Below are 21185 nucleotides of genomic sequence, written 5' to 3' on the forward strand. Positions count from 1 at the left end.
TTTTTATTTAGAACACATTTATTTGGTCAATCTTAAAACAATCCTCAAAACTTGTACACTCAAAAATTATACTCTCACTTTAGAGTTTACCATAGCACTGATTAGTAAACCACTGAAAATTACAGTTTGATATTAAATCTATCACGAAACACTATCACGTGCGTACTGGCATAAGATATGCATTAAATCGAAACGATAAAGCAAATATCTAAATACTAGAATTACTAATAACAAATTCCATATCCCTGAAAAACAGTGTTTTAACCACAATAAATTATCACCTAATCGAAATTTAAACAATGGCCAACAAAGTGCACGAAACATAAAAATTCAACAGTCCACTCAATAGTGCAAAACAAATATACAAAGAAAAAATACATATTAAAAATGTAAATAAATAATGTTACAGAATATCAGTCACTTATCCTTCCAGTTACATATTATTTTTTAACTAAATGTTATGCCATCCAATATTATATGCTTAACTATATTTCTAAGTTAAACGCATTGAACAAATAATCAATGTCCCTTTTACCTTTGTACATATATCAAACAATCCTAAACTTAATTTTTAGCAAACTCTTTCCACAATATAGTACAGTAAAACATACAATAAATAAACAGTTCAATATAGTTCAACACGCAATAACATCGTCTTATATACTATTTACTGCAGCCACTACCGTTATATTATGAAGGCAACATTGCAAATCTTGTATATAGGACTTAAAAGCATTTATTTATTATTTGGTATATTTATCAACACCCTGTACACGATATAAAAATAGTGTAATTATTATTACCATAATTTAGGCACAATCAGGCAAAAATATTAAAAATGGCGAACGTTTTTGTAATGAGATCAATGTTGCTTTACAAATTAGCGAAACAAAGATAATGTCTTTTATTCAATATAAATTGTTTCCATCCATGGAAAGTGGAAACACTTCACATTTCATGACATTTACTAATTTAATAAATTTAAAAACGATCATGTAATTAGTATTTATTTTTGAATCCATAACTTTCAGCATTTTGACTTTTTATTTTATTTTTTCCAGGAGGTAATGTTAAAGTGACCTTTTAACAGTCCATTGCAATACACAATATTTATTGTTATTAAAAGGCAAAGAAAAAGAAGAAATTTCAAGGAAAGGAATGATACAAATACGGGTACCTGGAGGAAATTTGAATTTTCATACATACTATTCAATTCAATAGGTATAGGAATATTATATACAAAAAATTATAGCAGAAATCTGGTCGTGTAACAATAAATAACTTTTCAAAACCGTTTCAATTCAAAAAGGTTTTGAAACAAAGTCAATACTTGCTACTAATACAAATTATAAGAAGTTTAAAAAATATGTGAAGACGATTTAAATAAAACCAAGTGCGGTTTCATGAAAATCTTCTCCTCCGCGGCATTCGGTATGTTTTTGTCGGTAAAGTCATTACTTTTTAGTATTGGCTTAGGCTATTTCACGCTTTAATTTTATTACCCCACATAGTATATACTTATACCATTTCTGCGCAACAAATAAACTTTTTTAACAACAACAAGCGTACATTGGATTCTCTCGCAAACACATACTTATTATGGACAACTAATTAAGGACCTCCACAAACTGATATAGGTGCAAAATCAATCAGATTTAGAATATGATCAATATGTGGAGGCATACTTACTGTGCAGGCTTTGTACTTTATTTTAAATAGTACATTTATAACACACATCATTCAATAACTATATATATAGACAAATCTGTGCTTATAATTTACGTGAGCAATCATTGACCGTCAACAAACGGTCATAATAACGATCATTTAGACATAACATTCACTATTATATACAAAAAAAAACATGTAATCCTCATGTGGAAACAAATTATAACTGTAATTATTTACAAAGTATAAATTCACAAAATGAATTTTTAGAAAGAACCAAATGGTGAAATATGTTTCCAGTCAGTACAGTACTCACCATTTACATACTACTTCTACCAATAAAATTAACTATATACCTATAATATACCAACAAAATTACCTTAATATTAAAATATCAATATTATTAACATGAAAGTTCAATAATACTCTTTATGGCTATCCAAGTGCAAAAGGTGCAGTTGATGATAGTACAAAATCGCGATTCAAAATGTACACACTATTCAAAATGGAATGACAGTAAAGGCTAACAATAATAAAATTATAAACTTTGATAACACGATAACAAAATAGAAATCAGATCAATTTTCACTGTCAAACAATGAAATTAATATATTATCTCCTTTGATATGATCTAAAATGTAAACAAATCATCGAAGGTCAACAAAGACCGATACCTACATCTCTATAGTCAACTAAATAGGATAGGTGGACTGTAAATATGTCATTTTAATGTAAGCATTAATCCAAATTATCGGCAGAGTTTGTCCTTTTCTAATGCCTGAAAAATATTTGATTTGTTTACACCTTACTCTTACGATAGGAATTTTATCTAATGTAGGTTTGTCTTTGTTAATCAATATCACACTTAGTAAAGAATTTGGCTTTATTCTATAATTAAAACTAGATAGTGAACTAACATGGGTAACTACTTAATAAATAAACATAACATGGAATCGAAGGAATGTTTTACGAGACCAATAAAGGGTGGGATTCATTTATAAGTTGAATATGAAACCAATATGGCTCAAAATGTAGTATGATACAGCGATTAATTTCGCTCCAAACACTTGGCTTCAATAAGTATGTTTCAACCTTATTGTGCATTTTAAATGCCCAATGGCGGAACTATGCATATTTGGTTGAGATATAACAAATTTCGCGTTTCCGATAGATTTATATTTCCGAAATTTATCAGCTAATACGTATGTATTTTTCCTATGATTAAAAATAGCCTTTCTTTTATTTTTTAGTGCCATTTTATCTATAAAATGGTTTTTCTCAAGAAAGACCCAAGGCTGCCACTTTCTACCTGTTAAATCAGGATTAAATGGCTTTATATTCGTCGTGCTGGCATAGTGCGAGCCATTTTCATTTTTCTTAATAACTACTTTAGGAATAGTTTTCTTTGATTTTTTACTTTTTTCCATATGCATTTTAAATTGAATTTCGTCTATACTTTTAAGAACATCTTCGAACTTTGGCTTAGGTTTCTTTGGGATATCTGGTTTTGACTTAATGTTACATTTGTTAGGCTTTGGTTCGTTTTTTAATAACTTTAGTTGTTTTAGTCTAAGTAAACTATGCTGAGGTAAAGGGAGCCGAATTTTTAGATCACCTAACGTTTCTTCTAAAGGAGGAATGTATTTTTGAGCAGCTTTCGTAATTAAAGGTCGGTTTGTTTTAAAGTTTTGACTGCTTGAATAATCATTTAATTCGGTAAATTTGCAGCTAATGCTTTTTGTTTCTTGTTGAGTGTCGTTTATTTGTGATACTCTTGAACCCTTATAATTTGTAATTTTTAACAATATACCCGAATTTCTTTCTTCTGATGTTGTAGAAGATACTTCTGGCGAAGTAGAACTGGTATAAGATATATATTCATCGTTTTGGCTATATGAGGACACGTTATCTATGCTAGATTCACAGGAATGAACTGAGTCATCTTGGGTTTTATCTACTGAAGTGAATAAACTTTCATTATTTGTAAAATCATTACTCTCATTGTCATTATAAGTATCATATATAGGAGGAGACTTTTCAATAAGTAAAACATCTTTATCGACATTTTCTTCCTGTTGTATATTTTTATCACGTATTTCATCTAACGGATTCAGAGAATTCACATCAGATGGTTCCATTTCCATATTTGAATGAAGATCTTCATGACCATTAGGTTCCGATAAAACTTTCTCTAATGAATCTTTGTTATAATATTGGACATATTCTTCAGATACTTGAGACTCTCTATTTATTATAATCTTATTTACATCCATTTGCGGTGTCCTATACAATGTTTCTAGGAACATTACGTCATCGTTACACAGTTTAGAGCCATATATATGCTTTACTTTGTCTGTGTGGTCGCTGTTTATAAAAATTTCCGATTCATCGTTTTCCAGAGAATTCATTCTCTCTGGTGAAGATGATGCACTAATTGTTATATCTTCTGCCACATCGTCACTAACTATTGTTTCCATACACCCAACATCATCTATCCAAGATTCTTCGACTTCCTGTGTTTCAGTATAGTCACGATTAAATTCCTCTAAAGGTTCTTGTGAATGTGAGGTCGGAGTTAATCTGGTATCGTATTCGTTAACAGACTCCTGTAAATCTGTTAGGCATGCTTCAGAAACATTGGTAAAACAAATTTCATCCTGATCTTCAGTTTCTTCTTCTTCAGTAATAATACAATTATTATCAATGAGGATACAAAAGGATACATTTTGTTCATTATAAATAGAAGATATAGACTTACGCCTGTTATTTTGGACATTTGAATCAAACATTACGTCAGGTTCTAAGACATTACAAATTTTATTTTTCGGGCGTTTTGATCTCCAACCCGAATAAAAAGCATCACTACTATCATTAAATGAGTCTAAAGCAGAATCAGATAACGATCTTTTCAGACAAGGTCGATTAGTATCCTGATTATGTTTATTTTTCATCACATATTTATCAGAAGAGTCTTCTAAAGTTACTACATTCAAAGAACATTCAGTATTAACATCGCTATTAGTTATAATTCCCTCATTTATCAATGTTAACATCTTTTCAACGCCTTCTTCGTTTTCGTCCGAGTCTCTAACATCAGCATGAAAACCATCTTCTTTATTACTCAAATTGTCCTTTTCGGACACTGTAGTGACATTATCATCAAATGTTTTGTCAGGCGACACCAGCAATGAAGAACTAAGAGAAAATTCTATATTTTCTGGCTGTTCAGCAGCAATGGATCTGTTTCTCGCATCTTCGACATGTATGCATTCAGCTGAAGATTTTTCTGTCATATGTATACTCTCTGTTGGACCTATTTCAGTAGATAAGTCTGTACAGGTTTGTGAAGCAGATATTTGCACTGTGAGATTTCTATCGGGAAATAAACCTGAATTTTCGATATTTTTTGCTCCGTTTTCTAAAACAAAATCATTACTTCCCATAGACTGGTTCTTCGTATCTTCTTCAATACTTTCGCAAACTACATCACATAACATAATTTGAACCCTTTTGAAAGTATCAACTTCTTGAAATGTTTTCCCATTAGATGATTCAGTATTAATTTTTAGACTATCCAGACAAGAATAATCATTTTCTGGACTCCCTTCTTCATTGATATTATTTTCCATAGTCTGGGCATTTATAGATCCCACATTGTGTAATATTAATTTTTGTATAAAAGGTGAAAATAGTTCTTTTTTAAGTTGACAGGACCTAAAGCTTCTTTTGCAAAACACATTATTTTCACATTCGATTTCATCACTAGTGTATTCTAAATATTCATCTGGTTTATCATCTATTTTGGTTTTTCCGACTGCATTATTTTCTATAGTAGCTATCCTTGTTTCAGCGGCAACATTATGATTAAGTAGCCTATTATTTAAGATATTGGTATTAGAATTATCATTATCACCACGTTTGTCTGGATAGTCATTTTTATCATTTACTTCATTCATATAAGGTTCTGAAGATGTATCGGAATCCTTATAATTAATTTTATGTGAAGTTTCAAATGATAATGGCACATTAAAATCTTTGTCAGTATTTGATAAGGGATTAATATTTTTTCTTACATTTTTTTGGGCATAGTTAATATGTGAATTTTCCAACATTGACTGAGATTGAGATTCTGATAAAGAATTATCCCGGCATATAATATCAGATTCTTTATCTTCATTTTTTATGAGTTCAATTGAACTCGACGAATCTTGAGTCATGTCTTTTAATTCTATGTTAATTTTAGACAATATATTATCATTCTTTCCATAAGACTCTTCCAAGTTATTTTTTGTATGTGTTTGTTTATTATTTGATACTACCTGTTGATTTTTACTTTCGCTTTCAAATGATTTGTTTAACAGGTAATCTTGTAATTCCAACGTTATTTTTGACTGTAGAGTCACAATATCTTTTTTTCCTATACTACTGTTAAAATATTCACAACAGCCCAGGTTTGAAGCTAATTTATCCTGTGTTACAGTTTTGGTCCTAAATGGAATATCTGAATTATCTTCACCTTCCAGGAAATAATTATCCTTAATATCACTTTCTTTCTGCGCGTCTTGTTGCATATAAATATCTTCAACCTCAATTGAATTATTTTCTTCTTTGCAGCATATCGTCATATCTAATGTTTCCTTTACAAAATCAGTTTCATTTTTTAAAGTAGCATCAGTATTATATTCATTACCATCTTTCGGAAATAAATCGTGTTTACTATCTGTTTCACCATTCTGAGTGTTCTGTAAATTCGGCTGATCCTGGTCGTTGGGGTAATTCTGCGTGGAGATAATTTCGTTATCTCTGTTTGAATGACGTGAGTCAGTTCGATTTGCAAAGGTTGCATCTATGTTTACTCCATCGCTTTCTTGTGACTCGATTTCTTCCTTATTGTCTTTTTCGGCATCTGATGCACACTGTACAATAGGTGAAGATATAGCATTTTCTACGCATAAATCAGAAAAATCTAAATTACTTTTTTCATCAAATTGAATATCGGGATTACTGTCTATAATTTGAGAGATAGTATCAACATTAATTTCTTTACTTTCTTTTTCATTTACAAAATCATTTACTGACAACGTGACAGAAGTTAAATTATTTTTTTCGGACTCATTTTCATTTTCTTCGTGTGTTGTTAGAGTAATTCCTTGTTGTGATTTTAGTTCACAAAATATATTCACATCGCTTTTGTCTATTTCTTTTGAATCTCTTCCTAATGACATTTTATCATCGATATTTTTACATGTATCGAATTCATTCAATTCTAATTTTGTCTCTATTTGTGAATATTCGTTTTCTTTTTTATCTGAACTGCAATTTTGTTTTTCTAAATCATATTTGTCATTCAATAAGGGTTCTGCATTGGGAAGTGTTTTTATTTTTGTTTGATTTTCAGTTTTGTGATCTCTTAGCAATTCAGTAGTTTGTGATATTTCGGAATGCTTTGTGAAACTATTTATTTTTGAAGAATCCAACTTGGTACCATTTTCAATAAATTCAATTGTGCCGGATGGATTATTGTCACTCTTGTTTAAACTGAAATCAATTGCAATATCTGTATGGTCGTCAAGTTCAGCACTATTTAATTTATTTGAATGTTCTTTATTAGTGTCCACTTTATCATTAAAATGTTCATTATCTGGTAAGTCTTTGCCACGTACTAACGACGACTCTACAGTGAGAATTTCTTTATTTTGTTCAAATATTTTGGGATTATCTGGATTTTTTATTATCACACTATCAGTTCTCATATTTTGTGTTGAAGAAAATGACATTTCTGTTTCTACTGGTTCATGTCCAATTTTTTTTATCTTTCTATATCTACTCAATTTGGAAAATTCTTTTTCGGTATCATTAACTGATGGTAATTCATTCAGTTTTTGACAAATATTATTGTCCGATTCTGTTGAATTGATATTATCAATATTTTCTAGACTTAATGATGGTAAATCTTTTGTGGCCGTAATAACAGATTCTACTTTATTTGCATTGATAAATTGTTGGTTAACTTCTGGAAAATTTAATTCAATATCATTATCAAGCCTTGGCAATGAAGCTAAACAGATGCCGGAATTACTTTCCAAGTCTTGAAGGCTATAATTAGATCTTGCTGTGTCATTATCACTATTGAATTGAGTATTAATCATTTTGCAGCTAGTATTTTTTACACTTTCATTTGAAGACTTTCTTTGTTCTTGATGATTTAAGACATTATAATCTGATTTATCCTCTGAATGCATCATAGGTGAAGTAATAATCAGTGGATTTGAAACTTTTTCTATAACCCTTTCACCTAAGAGATTTTGTATAGGTGTAGCTGCTTCAACATTTAACATTTTAGGACTGCATGGTTTAATTTCAAAATTACATCCAACTTCTTTATGAATAACAGACTGACTTATTTTGGCTTCAACATCTAATGGTGATACGGGACGTGGTAACAAAGATAGATGTGAGCTTGAGTTTTTCATTGTCATCTGGTATGCTATATCATTAGGAGTAGATGATTTGGTCTTGAAATTGTTTACATTTGATGATTCAATTGCTTCTTCAAACTGATTAAGCAATTCAATACTATTGTAACCCTTTATATTCTCTGGTAATTTTGACACCTTTTGTATGTGTTCATATTTACCAAGTTCTTCACTTGGTACATTTACTAAACCGAGAACATAAAGCTGATCTTGGTTTTTAACAGTTTCATATTGACTTGTGGGTTTGTTAACATCAGTTGAAAATTGAGTAATAGGCTCCTTGCTAGCACTTTCACTATTTTCGTCATCAACTTCATTCCACATTTGTAAAAATTGTCTGACGTCAATATCTTTCTTATCTTTCGAATGTTCACTAAGATTTTGCTCATGCTTAGCCATCATTGTAGGTGGTCTAATACCGTGGCCATACCTTGAGTCATATCTTCTATAAAACTCATTTGTTGATCTGTTAATTGTGTAGTCTGTATTTCTTATACTACCAGTGGGGGACTGGCTTACATATCCATAATCTTCTGGTGAGTTACCTTGTATATGTGGATTATCCAAATTTATATTTGGGTCTGATGGTGATATTGTTATTCCATTTGGTGAAAACTGAGAAGGAATCCTTGATTGTGATAACATGGAGGGATCCATATTTCGAAAATGGGACATATATTCATAATTTTTTAAAGATGCATTATCTTTTGTGTAATAAGTGTGAGGGGGAAACCTGTGCATATTTATAGCATAGTTAGGCATAACTTGATTTTTTATATGGGGAGGGGGTCTTTGCATTTCATTAAAATAGTAGTTTTCAGAAACAGGAAAAGCTTGAGATCGTGCTTTTTCATATTCTGCATACATTTTATTGGTCTCATAAGGTTGTTTGTTTGGAGCTACAGGTTTCACAGAGCCTTCTGGTGGGCATGTGTATTTATTTTGAATGCAATTCCCAACAATCGGCCCGTATGCAGGATGTATCATTTGATTATGAAATGGCAAGTTGTAATTACTTTGTTGGGGAGGTCTTTGATACCCATCCATAACAGGCTCTGGTATTCTATTATCCAAATATTTAAGAGGAACTTGTTGATAGGTATAAGGTTGTGGAATAGACTTCTGCATGTCATACTTATGTGGTGGATATGCAGAGGGTGGATGGAATGGGCTTGGATAGTTACTAATAAACTCATACCTTGCTTGTGGATACCTGTCCTTAACAGTTGTGTATGGTTTGAAGCGAACATCATGACAGTAGGGGTCAACATATCCATGACTTAGATCTTCATGTGCAGTCCGATGTGGTCTAGTCATTGGTACTGGTCTGGGACCAGCACAATTGGTATAATCAGGATACTGATAAAGTTCAGGAGCACCATAAGGCCTAGACTGCCTCAAATGTGATGGCCAGCCTTGGGGAGCACTGCGAGTAAGCACTGGATTCACATTTGATGCACTTAGTTCAGTATTTCTAACACTTTTTTGTTCATGAATTACAGGATTACCTGAATAAGGCACTTCACAATATTTGGTTTCAATAGGAATGTTTGGTTTAATATTTTTGGTCATAGAAACATTTTTATCCATTGGAGAATATTCTTCATTGGCTTTCAAAGAGTTGTATGTAGGTGGTACCATGATACGTTGCATGTTTTCCTGAAATGTTTGTCTTGGAGATATATTTCTTATTGGTGTGTTATAATTAGTCATTTTGTGGGGATACTCAGGAGGATGTCGATACACGTTGTCCGCGCACCATGATTCAAAGGCACTTTTTTTTATCGTGTCGCTGGAAACTGGCGGCGGCAACACACGATCAGGGCCTATGACGGCGCAAGGTCGCGCAGGCGGTGCGTCCACTTTACCCAACGAAAGCGAGTTGACATCCTGGTAAGATTTATTTCTGCTGTATGGGAGTGAGATACCACTTGACGCGTACTTACTGCCATCGTTGTTTCGTTCCCCAAGAGTGGCCTCGCTTTGTAGGTCTTTAACATCCATGGCCACAGCAGATTTCACAAGTATACTTGCCGATTGTCATCATCTTTTCCTTTATATCGTATGGAACCCGTTATAACTCGGTGTCCTGATCCAGGCGCAGCACCGAATATTTTTCATCACTGTAACATAAACAAAATATCAGTAAGAAATGACAACTGTCAAAACACAGTGCCACATATACCAACTATTGCTTGTAATTACATATCTCATGTTAATTATACTAAAAGCTATTGAAACAAACATATACCTTTGGAATTCAGTGTATATTTATTGAAACATCGATATTATTTCCTTGGAGACACCGATTTATTACGTTCCTACTGTATCGCCCAAGAAGAGCGAAACTATGTTGCCATAATACTGACAAAAGAATCTTACAAAAACTACCAAGTGATTATTTTTTTTGTGAAGCGGTGGTGGTGTAATGGTTAATCCTCATCCTGTAATAAGCCTGTGGATCGAAAGATCTCATCCTACTCGTGCTATATGAGTTTGTATACCAATCTGACTCAAATATAGTAGTTTTGATAGACCACCACTTGCTTCCGGTGAAGGAAAACATCGTGAGGAAACCTGAACAAAGTGGTGGACAGTTTAGTTCACTTGTGTGTACGTAGTGCGACTGCCTGCCTTTGATGGCGGTAAGTAGTCGCAAAAGTCATGTCAGATGCCTATAGGCTACTTGAATAAAATCTGACACCAGTGTTAGCAATAACACAGTAGATATGATGATGATAATTATTTTTGCATGTTAACGTAAAGTGTGCGTGCGGTTTGTTGCGGCAGGCATACGCGGAATCCGGACGTTGCCGACGCATGCAACAAACGAAATTTGATTTGTGTGTGCGTCTCGAAGAGACCAATGTTCTTTTTAGACTTCTGACTTCGATCCGATAAAACTGCGATAATATACCTATATTGGAGATGATATGTATTTCTGTCGTTTTTTAATTTTTTAAAAGTATTGTCGTTCGATAGCATTTTTTTGTTTTTGTCTATTATACATTTGTCGTATTGCAGTCTGTAGAAGAAACAAAGAATGATCTCTATTGCATGGTGCATTATATTTTACAAAAGGTACTATTTTGTAGGTATCACATGTTTAGTCATCGCTGACATTAAAGAGAACATAAGTGTCAATAAAATTAATATTAAAATGTTAGACTTGCTAATAGCCAGCGATGACAGAGTCTCTGTTGTCGCTATAACAACAAATTCTAAAACAAAATAAAATAAAGTTGGGGAAATTGATTTTTTATTTCCAAAAGCAATAGCAGAATAATCAGCATATGTAATATATAAAACTTACCAATAAAAATATATTCGAAAATGGCAACCCTTTCTTTAATTTGTCAATGTAGGTACCTACCTACTACCTAGTTGTCAAATGTCAAGCAATATGTCATTGTCAGATTTGTGTTTCCAAATGAATTCCGGTTCTATGATTAGTGATAGATTAAGTACGAGTATTAAAAGTGATTAGTAGATAGTAAGTGATTAGTAATTCATGGCATTAATTACAGTCAAATAAGTGTTACTTACCTATGTACTGCAAATATCTAGTTTTTCATTAGTGTTTAATGAGTGGAACTTATCACTAACTTAAATCTTACAAAATGTGATCTCACTATTTAGAAGTTGGCAGCACTGATCTGTCTTGTCAAGTTTGTCAGTGTCAGCCAAGTGTCAGTGTCACACATTTTACTGCTTTTCTCCACGATTGTTCCTCGCAGTCGCAATACGGCTTTTACTTACTTACCGATTTCGAATTTATTTACTGAAAATATCTGTATTTTTTGTAATGAAGTATATATCTGTTAGTTCAGTTATTACTTTAATTTTTGGGTTTTATGTTATAAATACTATTTGGACTCTAGCAGAGATCTTTATACCGCCAAAATGCCGTCGTGGCCAAAGATGTGTAGAGTCTTATTTAAATACAAATCCTGCTCAACACCTTATTTTATATACTTCAGTCAAAGAATACCCGTCGCTTGATGGATCATCCTCTGAATCAGTTACAAAAATTCACACTGTTAAAAAGTTTGATTACAGAAGCCCAGCTACATAGTAAGTTTTTTGTTTACAATAAAATAACTAGGTCGTTATCCTTATGCTGACAAGTGAGCAACGCAAAAAGCTAATCTTTTTATCAGGACCTTATATAGAAAAAAATAAAAATACATAAGGCTGAGACAGATATAGTTAAAAAAAATAAATCTTTTTATGAGGTGTGCTATTCTAATGGTAGTATTGTGCACTGGTTCAGTTTTTGTTAGAACTTTATCTGTAACTAGCAATGCTGCACGGCTTCACCACCCTGGAAAAAATTTTTTGTAAGGCATTACAATGTAAAAATACTAAGTAAGTGTAAAAATTACTAAGTAAAGCAAAAAAATGTAAATGCATTTCCAAGTCTCTTTCAAATAATTAAATTTTCTGCTTGTGATTTGCTGCACTTTTAAGTATATGTAATGGACTTAATTCCTTAACATATGAAACCACTTATTTTGGTAGATAAAAAAAAATGTATGTGACGTCATAAGACAAATGAAAATTATTCAAAAATTTCTTGTTTTTTTAGTGACATAAATATAAAGGTGCCCCGCAAAACACGTAATAATGGGACACTATTCATGCATGCAGTGTTACTGGACGATAGTTGGCTGCACAGTGACTTTGGTGAAATACGAAGAGTAGCATCCGTGCATACCCTTCCCTTAGTGATGCACATTGAGCCCAAGGCGGAAACATTTAATTTGCTGCAGAAACAAGTATGTTTTTTAAAGCCAATGAAAAAGCTAAACTTGTTGAAAACACATTTTTACTATCATTTAATTTGTATATCTGATATAACTTTTAGGAAATAAATTTTAATCTCCTCCCGAAGAAATTGACATAATGATTGTGAAAACAGCATCAAAGTCTTGTAGTATTGTATAAAAATATTAAGTTGAGTTAAGTCGACTTATTTATATATACTAATATATAGTTGTGACAAGTGATTTTATTTTATATTATCACACTGTGTATTGATTTATATTGTCTGTTTAAAACTACACATGAATTCCCCACTCCCTCCTGTGTATCAAGTACTTTATAAAATCTAGGCTTTATATACCATGTTCTAGGCAGCAGACAAAAAGACGAAAGAAGTTTCAGTTCAACCGTATGCACACATAGCGACTGTAGTGCCTTTGTCTATATTGTCAGACAACTTAACCTTTCCTATAGATAAAATACCTGGAGATTTACACTACTATATGAAGTAAGTCACTTAAGTTTATTCTAGATTTTTCATTTGAATCTAAGCCACCAAAAAGTTTTATTTTATCTGTTTCAGAATAAGAGGTCTGCTATTTCGGCCATTAATACAGCACAATGTGCTGAAATCACGGTTATCAAGCCTCCAGCTTTTAAACAGTAGTACTACAGATGTGAATGTAACTGTGAGTTTAGCTCCCACGTCATATGGATCCTTTCGTCTGGCCCTTCATGTGAGACTTGCATTGGAGCAATTTAACACACTAGGATTCAGTCCAAAAGATATAGATGATGTTAAAGGAATATTTGCTGACACAAACCTGTACTTGTTGTCGGCCACTGTTTTGATAGCCAGTTTTCATGTAAGTAAACTTTCTGTCTCTAGTTATATTTACTTGTAACTAAAATATAGTGTAACAACAAATTTTTACAGAATAATAATTGTAATAATATTTTTTTCAAAACTTGAATGTCGCTTTGTACAGGGTCAACAGTATAAATTGCATCAAGATCCATTTCATCATTTAAAAGAAGAAACAGACAGATGTGGAGTGAGACTGTCTTATACTATGTAGTGATATCATAATAATAGGCTTCACCTATTCAACTCAAATCACTCTTAGAATCATTTTTAGACAAAAATTACAGAAGGGGTTTCCACGTGACTGAAAGTGCATATTGCAAGTTGACAAGAAGACGGCACGTGACATATCATGTTTAATAATAATAATTTATTGTCAGTTGCTATTCGACTTCCTGGCGTTTAAGAACGACGTGTCGTTTTGGCGCCGCAAGCGTTCGCTGGCGGGCCTGTCCTCGCGCACGGTGCTGTGGCGCGCCTTTTCGCAGGCTGTCATCTTCTTCTACCTCCTGGACGAGCAGACCTCCATGTTGGTGCTCGTGCCCGCTGGAATCAGTGCTATCATCGAGGTAACTGACTAACTGTGCTTATAACGATCTAATTAACATTTTCGGCACGCAATGTAATGTCGTGTTAATGTAGTCAATAATGTGATTATGACAAAAAAAAATGATGTGTAAAAAAAAAAAAATTACACAACCGTGGGTGAGTTAGGCTGTGTCCCTAGTAAACAATCTGTTAGCGGCCAATAGCGTACACCGTACAGCGGCAAACATCGTACAGTGAGCGCAAAACTATCCATTTCAAATATAACATATGGAAGTAGTACTAAATCGATACGAGGCTCATAACGCAGTCGGCCGCTTAGTATGTTTTTGATTACCACTGCAGAGAAAAGGAGGAGATTGTGTGTAATAAGACCACTATATATCCCCATGTGGATGTCGTATGAGGCGAATAAGGGACATAGTCTTGGTAGTTGTTAGGCAATGTAGAGTTGACGTTAGGCAGGTCGAAAATCACACCAATTGTCATGTTTGTTTTTTACGCTGACCGGGAACAGGCGGGATTGAGAGAAAACTGTGAAAAAATATGGGATATTGTGTAATTAATTTTGAGATATAAATTCGATTCTTTTCAGATATGGAAAGTGAAAAAGGTGCTTCACGTGCGTGTGTCGTTCTCTGGGCTGCGGCCGCGGCTGTGGCGCGAGGCGGGCGACGCCGCGGAGCGCAGCACGGCGCGCGCGGACGCCGAGGCGATGCGATATCTCTCCATGCTGCTGTACCCGCTCTGCGTTTGCGGCGCGCTCTATGAACTCGTCTACACCCCCCACAAGAGGTCAGTCAACAATCCACCGTACTATGGTAGATGTTAATTGGATATTTCTGTTTGATGTATATAAAACACGTAATAACCTTTTCCTTGCAGGCGGATAAAATCTGATATTAGCAAATTATTTAGACGTACGTGGCGAGTCATGTAGCACATGATGTAGCACGAGTAGAACAGAATTTGAACCTGGAACTTCTTCACCACTAGATCACCGCGCCACTGCTTTGTTCGTTTTTAATTGTTTTGGTTTTGATGAAATCGCACAGAGTAAAACTACCCTATTATTCAAAGTTAACGCATGTTTTAGCTAGAATATCTTTTGTCTCGTTCTGTCAATGTCAAATATTTTATAGTGCGACTGTGACTAAACACATTTTAAGTATGGTTTAATTATTGACAGAGAACAGATTATCTTTATTTACTAATCCTAATATTATAAAATGCGAAAGTATGTTTGTTACCTCTTCACGCTCTATTTACTTAACCAGTCGTCTTGAAAGTTTACATAAATGTAATTTATAATATTGGAGAAGTAGAGTTACTTTTGGGAAAATAACTTCCCGTGGAAAATTTACGCAGGCGAAGCCGGGGGCAACAGCTAGTAATGTATAACTAATACTCCTTTTTCAGTTGGTACTCTTGGGCTCTTCACAGCGTAGTGAATGGGGTATATGCATTCGGTTTCCTGTTCATGTTGCCGCAACTGTTCGTCAACTATCGCCTGAAGTCGGTCGCGGCGCTGCCGTGGCGGGCGTTCATGTACAAAGCGTTCAACACATTCATTGACGATGTCTTCGCTTTTATTATAACCATGCCGACGGCCCACCGCGTCGCTTGCTTCAGGGATGATTTGGTCTTCCTCGTCTATCTGTACCAGAGATGGTAAGTTTTACTATTATATTATTAAATATGTAGCTATATATTCTGTAGTTTAGATGAAAGGAAAGAGGAGAGTGATTTAGACGACGGTTCGTGTTGGACTGTTTTTATTGATCGCTTATTTACATGGTATATATCTTTCATGCTACTACTATATAGATTCTGCTACATAGAAGTAGATATTATAAACAAGTGAAGCTATGTATGAGTTCCATAAAAGAGACTATCTCGAACCATCGTGCATCATGTACCGATGGCCGAAACTAATTAAAAAATCCAAAATTAAAATAACTATATAAATCTATTGTTGTCTTTGTATTCGTGTGATGAGTATTTATTTTTCTAGGTTATATCCCGTTGATAAATCCCGCACGGATTCTGCTGCAAGTATGGACGAAAACCCGGAGGAATTGGAACCCATAAAAGAGAAAGAGGAATAAGCTCTACGCTATACGGTTATCCGATCAGTTTACAATGTCATATTGTATTAAACCTGTGTAACGCTAAATTGTGCTCTATTACCTGAATGGTAATCTTTATTTTATGTTGACTGCATAATGATATTTTTAGACGCTGTTATTTTCGATGTTTTACGGAACATCTCACGCTGAACTGCTACTAGACGTTATAATTGATTATTAATATTGAGAAAAATATTATTTTGTATATTTTGATTGGTAAACTATATTTGTTGGCTTAACTATAAACCTCTTATTATGAAATATTTGATTTGCTCTGGAATAGTTATCCTTTCTTTTGTCTCTTTTTAGTATTTGATACGGAACGAAAGAGACAAAGAACAAAGAATAATCAATCCCGGTCTTATCATTTTTTGTAATAAGAAGGAGAAACGTTAGTTTATGTAGATGATGATAAGAAGTGAAAATATAATATTTATTGTAGGATGGTAGTATATATATTTGTTTGTGTCTGTCCATGACAGTTATATTAGTTTAATATATAGATGGCGTGCAAGACGACAGATTGTATTAACTCGCACTAGTTGGCGCCACTGGCGAGTGAAGTCCTATCACAATAATAATAATATATTCATTTTTGTGGACATGTCCATTTTGTTAGTAACTATGACTGAAAAAAATGATATCCCGCACACATGTTCCCTATATCCCTAAATTTCTGGACATGGACTAATGGATAATTGAATCCTTATTATTATTTTTTTAACTTAAATTTCTCATGCTTCAGCCTCCAAAAAATTTACTGTGTCGAATTTACTTCATATTTCAACTGAGATTATTTATTATTATGTTAGTAAATTTCGAAAGTTCTTTAACGAAGTCTAAAATACTGAAACTACCTGAAATAATGGTGAAAGTAATATTTTTGAAACCAAATTATATGATATAGTATTGCTGTCATTTCATAAAACTTCAATGAACACTTTGAACCAATTTTAGTGTGTGTTATGTCCTTTTCTCTATGCCTAGTAATTGTAATATTTATAGAAGACAGAACATTCATCTATTAAAAATGTTCATTATTTTTTTATGAATACCCTTTTGTTAACTTGTGTCTGTAAATATTTTGTTATTTAAAAAAATGGAATTGACGAGATGTAATGATTAATCTTTGTTTTTGATTAATTTAATGTAATAATTGTATTGCTAATTTGAAAGACCTTGAAAAGACGATAATATGTATAAAAGATAACGCAAACCATTTATGAGAGTCATAATGAAATGGCGAATTCAAAATCTCATTGACGATATTGGGGTATTTGTGTATTATATTTTCCATGTAAAAGCGATGAAAAGAAAATTTTAAATAATATTTTTTCCCTCAAAAACAAATTGATAAACCAATCGTAAATCCTCATGTCATAACATAACATTTACATTACACGCAATATCGCTATCTCACTCACCACTTTCTATTGTCTGAAGTGAAATAGCATGTCGTTATTTTTAGTCATGTTAATTGAATAAATTTTGATAAAGATTTTCGCATAAGTGTGTAGTAGGATACGAGTATTAATTTCACTTTAAATTCTTACTTACACGGCTAAAGCTATAGGTACCTTATGCTCGATTTTTTACGCTCGACGCATATTTCTGTGATCTGCTGCTCAAAAACTATTCGGATCAAATATAAAAACACGTATAAAAATCCGTCCACAAGGTACCTTTACCCTTTGAACGTCACAAATTTGATATATAGGTACTCCGTATTGCATTTTAGAGGCTGTTTATGGTGCTGCGTGCGTGACGACTGTATTTTGATAACTTATTATATGCGCTAGTTCATATACAGTAGTAGATAGATGTAATCTGTCTAAAAAAACTATGCGGTTATAGTATACCATGTGAAGAGCGAGACACGATTAAAATTCGTGATTCCTGGTATTGGATAGCCATTTCGACTGAGATAGTGAGTGGGAATTGTTCATCTCTCGCACGTAAGATGACATCATGTCTCGTCACACAAAAGACGAATACGAATTCGAAAAATTCGAGTCTGTATTGAGTGATTTATTGAATTCTTTTTCAAAACACATATCGCCTACCCTGATCCCACTTTGTGTGGAGTAGGACATGGTGTACCCAACACCATGTCCGTCTCCTCCACTCCTCACTGTCTGATGTTAGCCGAAGCCGATCTGTAACTTTCCTCCTTATATTCTACCTGCCTACCTCGTTATCTGAATTGAGCACATTCTAGTTGTGAATGATCAGTGTCAAATATGTGCGAGAGATAAAGTCTAACCTCGAGTGGGGTCAGCGTAATCGCCAATTGTTACTAGTAGTTAGTGGTCTTAGCGGTTAAGGCTCGGCGCACCAAATTTAGTGTATTTTTTATTCAGATTCTAAATCAGGCATTTGCGTGCCGAATATGTACTTCGGATGTTTTCTTGAATATAGGAAATTTTGCTGAGGATACAACACAATCTGATATACTATACTACTTTTATTTTTTTGTTGTTCGTTCCTTCGGCAATCGACCTTATTAGTTCTCAAATAAAGTTCACAACGCCACTTTTTCATTCCATGTGAGATGCCTTCTAGGAAAGCCCCACTTAAGATTTTACTTGCTGCGGAACTTCGCTTTCTTACCAAAGAAACATTTCTTTACCAAAGAAATTGGCTCACCATTTGCTTTCGGTGGAATTCCGGTGAAGGAAATGTTCGCGAGGAAAGTTGCACACTAAACTATTTAGATCACTTAGATCACTAGCTAGTGTGTATGCGATGACTGCCATCTGCCTTTAAAATCTGACTCCATTATAAAGACTAGTAGCATGATTGCTGCCCGTTGAAAAATATTAAAACAATATGATGCTATAAAACATGAAGATAATTCCAATCTGTTGAGGCTGTACTTGGATTTAAGTAGTTTGTCTAATGTATATGTATTTCTATTTCTAGATTAGTGTATACTCGTATGTCCTTGAATAGCAGGGTGCGTCGTGGCGTAGCTTTAGTGTATTCAATTTTTTAAACTTGTTATTAAATAACAAAAACGTTATATTGCGACAACGACTGCATTTCATACGAATTACTTTTATTAAATAACTTTTACCTAGATGATATTCTTTTTGGGAAGTGACCTGTATTCGATTGGATTTTATTTAAAAATACATTAAGACTAGGCCAAGCAGCGCTTTAGTGCCACCAAATAGGTTTTTTTATTTTTCAATTTATAGCGAACACTAAAAATACCATGGACAGGACATTATGCGATACTAGATTAATAATTTTAAGTATTATATTCTTCCATTATACAATATGTAGACACAATTTAAAAAGAAAACGACTTCCATCAAAATTATGGTGATAAATTGTGGCAACTGTGTCCAATAGAAAACTATAATTCTTATTATATCAATGATCTAGGCGGCATATTTTTTAGATTTCGCTATTTATTAAAATAAATTTGTTAAACATTTGATGGTGGCACTAGCGTGCGGGTTGAACCAGTCCTAATTAATAATTTATTTGAACGAAATTGATTTTGGTTAAGAATTACCTTATATTGTATATTTTATTTTAATTATACGATAGTTCTTTTGAATTGTCACAAAACCATCACAATAGGCATAGACGCTAGATAAACGATCGCGGTTACACGGTGTGAAGAGAAATATAAATATTGATAAAATTAAATTAATTTAGGTAACTATTTAAATGGTCATTTCCATTTGATATATATACTTGTGTTAGAATGTTTCCTCATATAATTAAAAATGTAAATTTTTGTATTCACTAGAAGTCAAATATATCATCATAATACACAAATGTTTTAGCAGCTTCGTGTTCATTTTTTACAGTTTTAGTGTACGGTGTGAATAAGCGGTTTTTACATAATATTTGACTCCAAGTGTATGCCAAACTTTATATTGCCAGAAGGATATTTTACATTTAACAATATTTTGTTTTACTTTAGAAGGGAGCTACCTTATTTCTCTGTACATGTTATATTTAGGTATATGACGCAGTTTGTGTATCAATCAATATTGTATCCAACGTATAATTGAAATTGTCACAAAACATGGTAATGGGAAACATTTATTGGCACAATAAAGACATGTTATATACTTTATGTATTTTATCTGTGATTTGTCCCGGTTTCTGGTTAATCTAAATTTCAAAGTCATTATGAAATAGTGTTTGTTGTATATATCTCGTTTATCTAGTAATAATTTATGTTGCAAATTTTTATTTGTCAAAATTTTCATAAGCTTCTTAATTTAAATCATCAATCTAACAAGATACATGTATAAAATAGCAAATTGATAATAAATAGGTAACATAATATTGACCTTTACTTTGGCAACGATCAATAAAACAACTTTGATAACCAAGTTGAATTTCAACTTACTCAGTTCTTTTTAATAATTTTTATCATATGGAATATTCAGGGTACAGGGTAATTTATATTTTACTTAACATGTAATTTATATTACAGGTCATTTATATTACTTTAATGTTAGCTGTTTATAGACTAATTGTCAGGGGATTTCCTTTGAACGTATTGTTTGGTTCGGTCTTATAAAAAATACTTATATGTTCTTATAAGTCGGGATAAACAATAATTTGTAGTCGATTTAAAGTATACTAGTACATGAGATTTATTTTCATCACTAGACAAAGAAAATTAGAAATGGAAAAATCAAGATCAAGATGGGCAAAGCTTAGAAAACCAATCGTCATACCATCGTATGGGATCATCGATGGGAATCG

At 33.0% G+C, this 21185-nt stretch overlaps 2 protein-coding genes across 3 annotated transcripts; one reads left to right on the forward strand and one right to left on the reverse strand.

Annotated features, from left to right (window-relative positions):
* Nucleotides 1-10529, reverse strand: LOC128674412 (uncharacterized protein PF3D7_1120600-like). 2 transcript variants are annotated; one of them, XM_053752919.2, is made up of 2 exons: nt 10396-10529; nt 1-10267 (listed from the first exon to the last, which is right to left on the reverse strand). In XM_053752919.2, the coding sequence occupies exon 2, from the start codon at nt 10146-10148 to the stop codon at nt 2742-2744; it is 7407 nt and encodes a 2468-aa protein (XP_053608894.1). In that variant the 5' UTR covers nt 10149-10267; nt 10396-10529; the 3' UTR covers nt 1-2741. The 2 variants fall into 2 exon arrangements, with proteins under 2 accessions (XP_053608894.1, XP_053608902.1); XM_053752927.2 differs by lacking the exon at nt 10396-10529 and having other exon boundaries at nt 1-9803; nt 10091-10263.
* Nucleotides 10530-11841: 1312 nt separating this feature from the next.
* On the forward strand, nt 11842-20539 carry LOC128679478 (uncharacterized protein). Its single transcript, XM_053761762.2, has 8 exons — nt 11842-12218; nt 12733-12922; nt 13280-13416; nt 13492-13774; nt 14154-14342; nt 14915-15114; nt 15739-15990; nt 16334-20539. The coding sequence occupies exons 1-8, from the start codon at nt 11950-11952 to the stop codon at nt 16425-16427; spliced, it is 1614 nt and encodes a 537-aa protein (XP_053617737.1). The 5' UTR covers nt 11842-11949; the 3' UTR covers nt 16428-20539.
* The last annotated feature ends 646 nt before the right edge of the window (nt 20540-21185 follow it).

The sequence above is a fragment of the Plodia interpunctella genome, chromosome 2 (genome assembly GCF_027563975.2).
Source record: "Plodia interpunctella isolate USDA-ARS_2022_Savannah chromosome 2, ilPloInte3.2, whole genome shotgun sequence".
Lineage (NCBI taxonomy): Eukaryota > Metazoa > Arthropoda > Insecta > Lepidoptera > Pyralidae > Plodia > Plodia interpunctella.

Excerpts from the sequence above, each read along its gene's own strand:
- LOC128679478 (XM_053761762.2), top strand. The coding sequence starts at position 11,950 with ATGAAGTATATATCTGTTAGTTCAGTTATTACTTTAATTTTTGGGTTT. Across the intron at positions 13,775-14,153 it reads TTTTGATAGCCAGTTTTCAT|TTGCTATTCGACTTCCTGGC; the intron begins GTAAGTAAACTT and ends ATTTATTGTCAG. Across the intron at positions 14,343-14,914 it reads GAATCAGTGCTATCATCGAG|ATATGGAAAGTGAAAAAGGT; the intron begins GTAACTGACTAA and ends GATTCTTTTCAG.
- LOC128674412 (XM_053752919.2), bottom strand. The coding sequence starts at position 10,148 with ATGGATGTTAAAGACCTACAAAGCGAGGCCACTCTTGGGGAACGAAAC.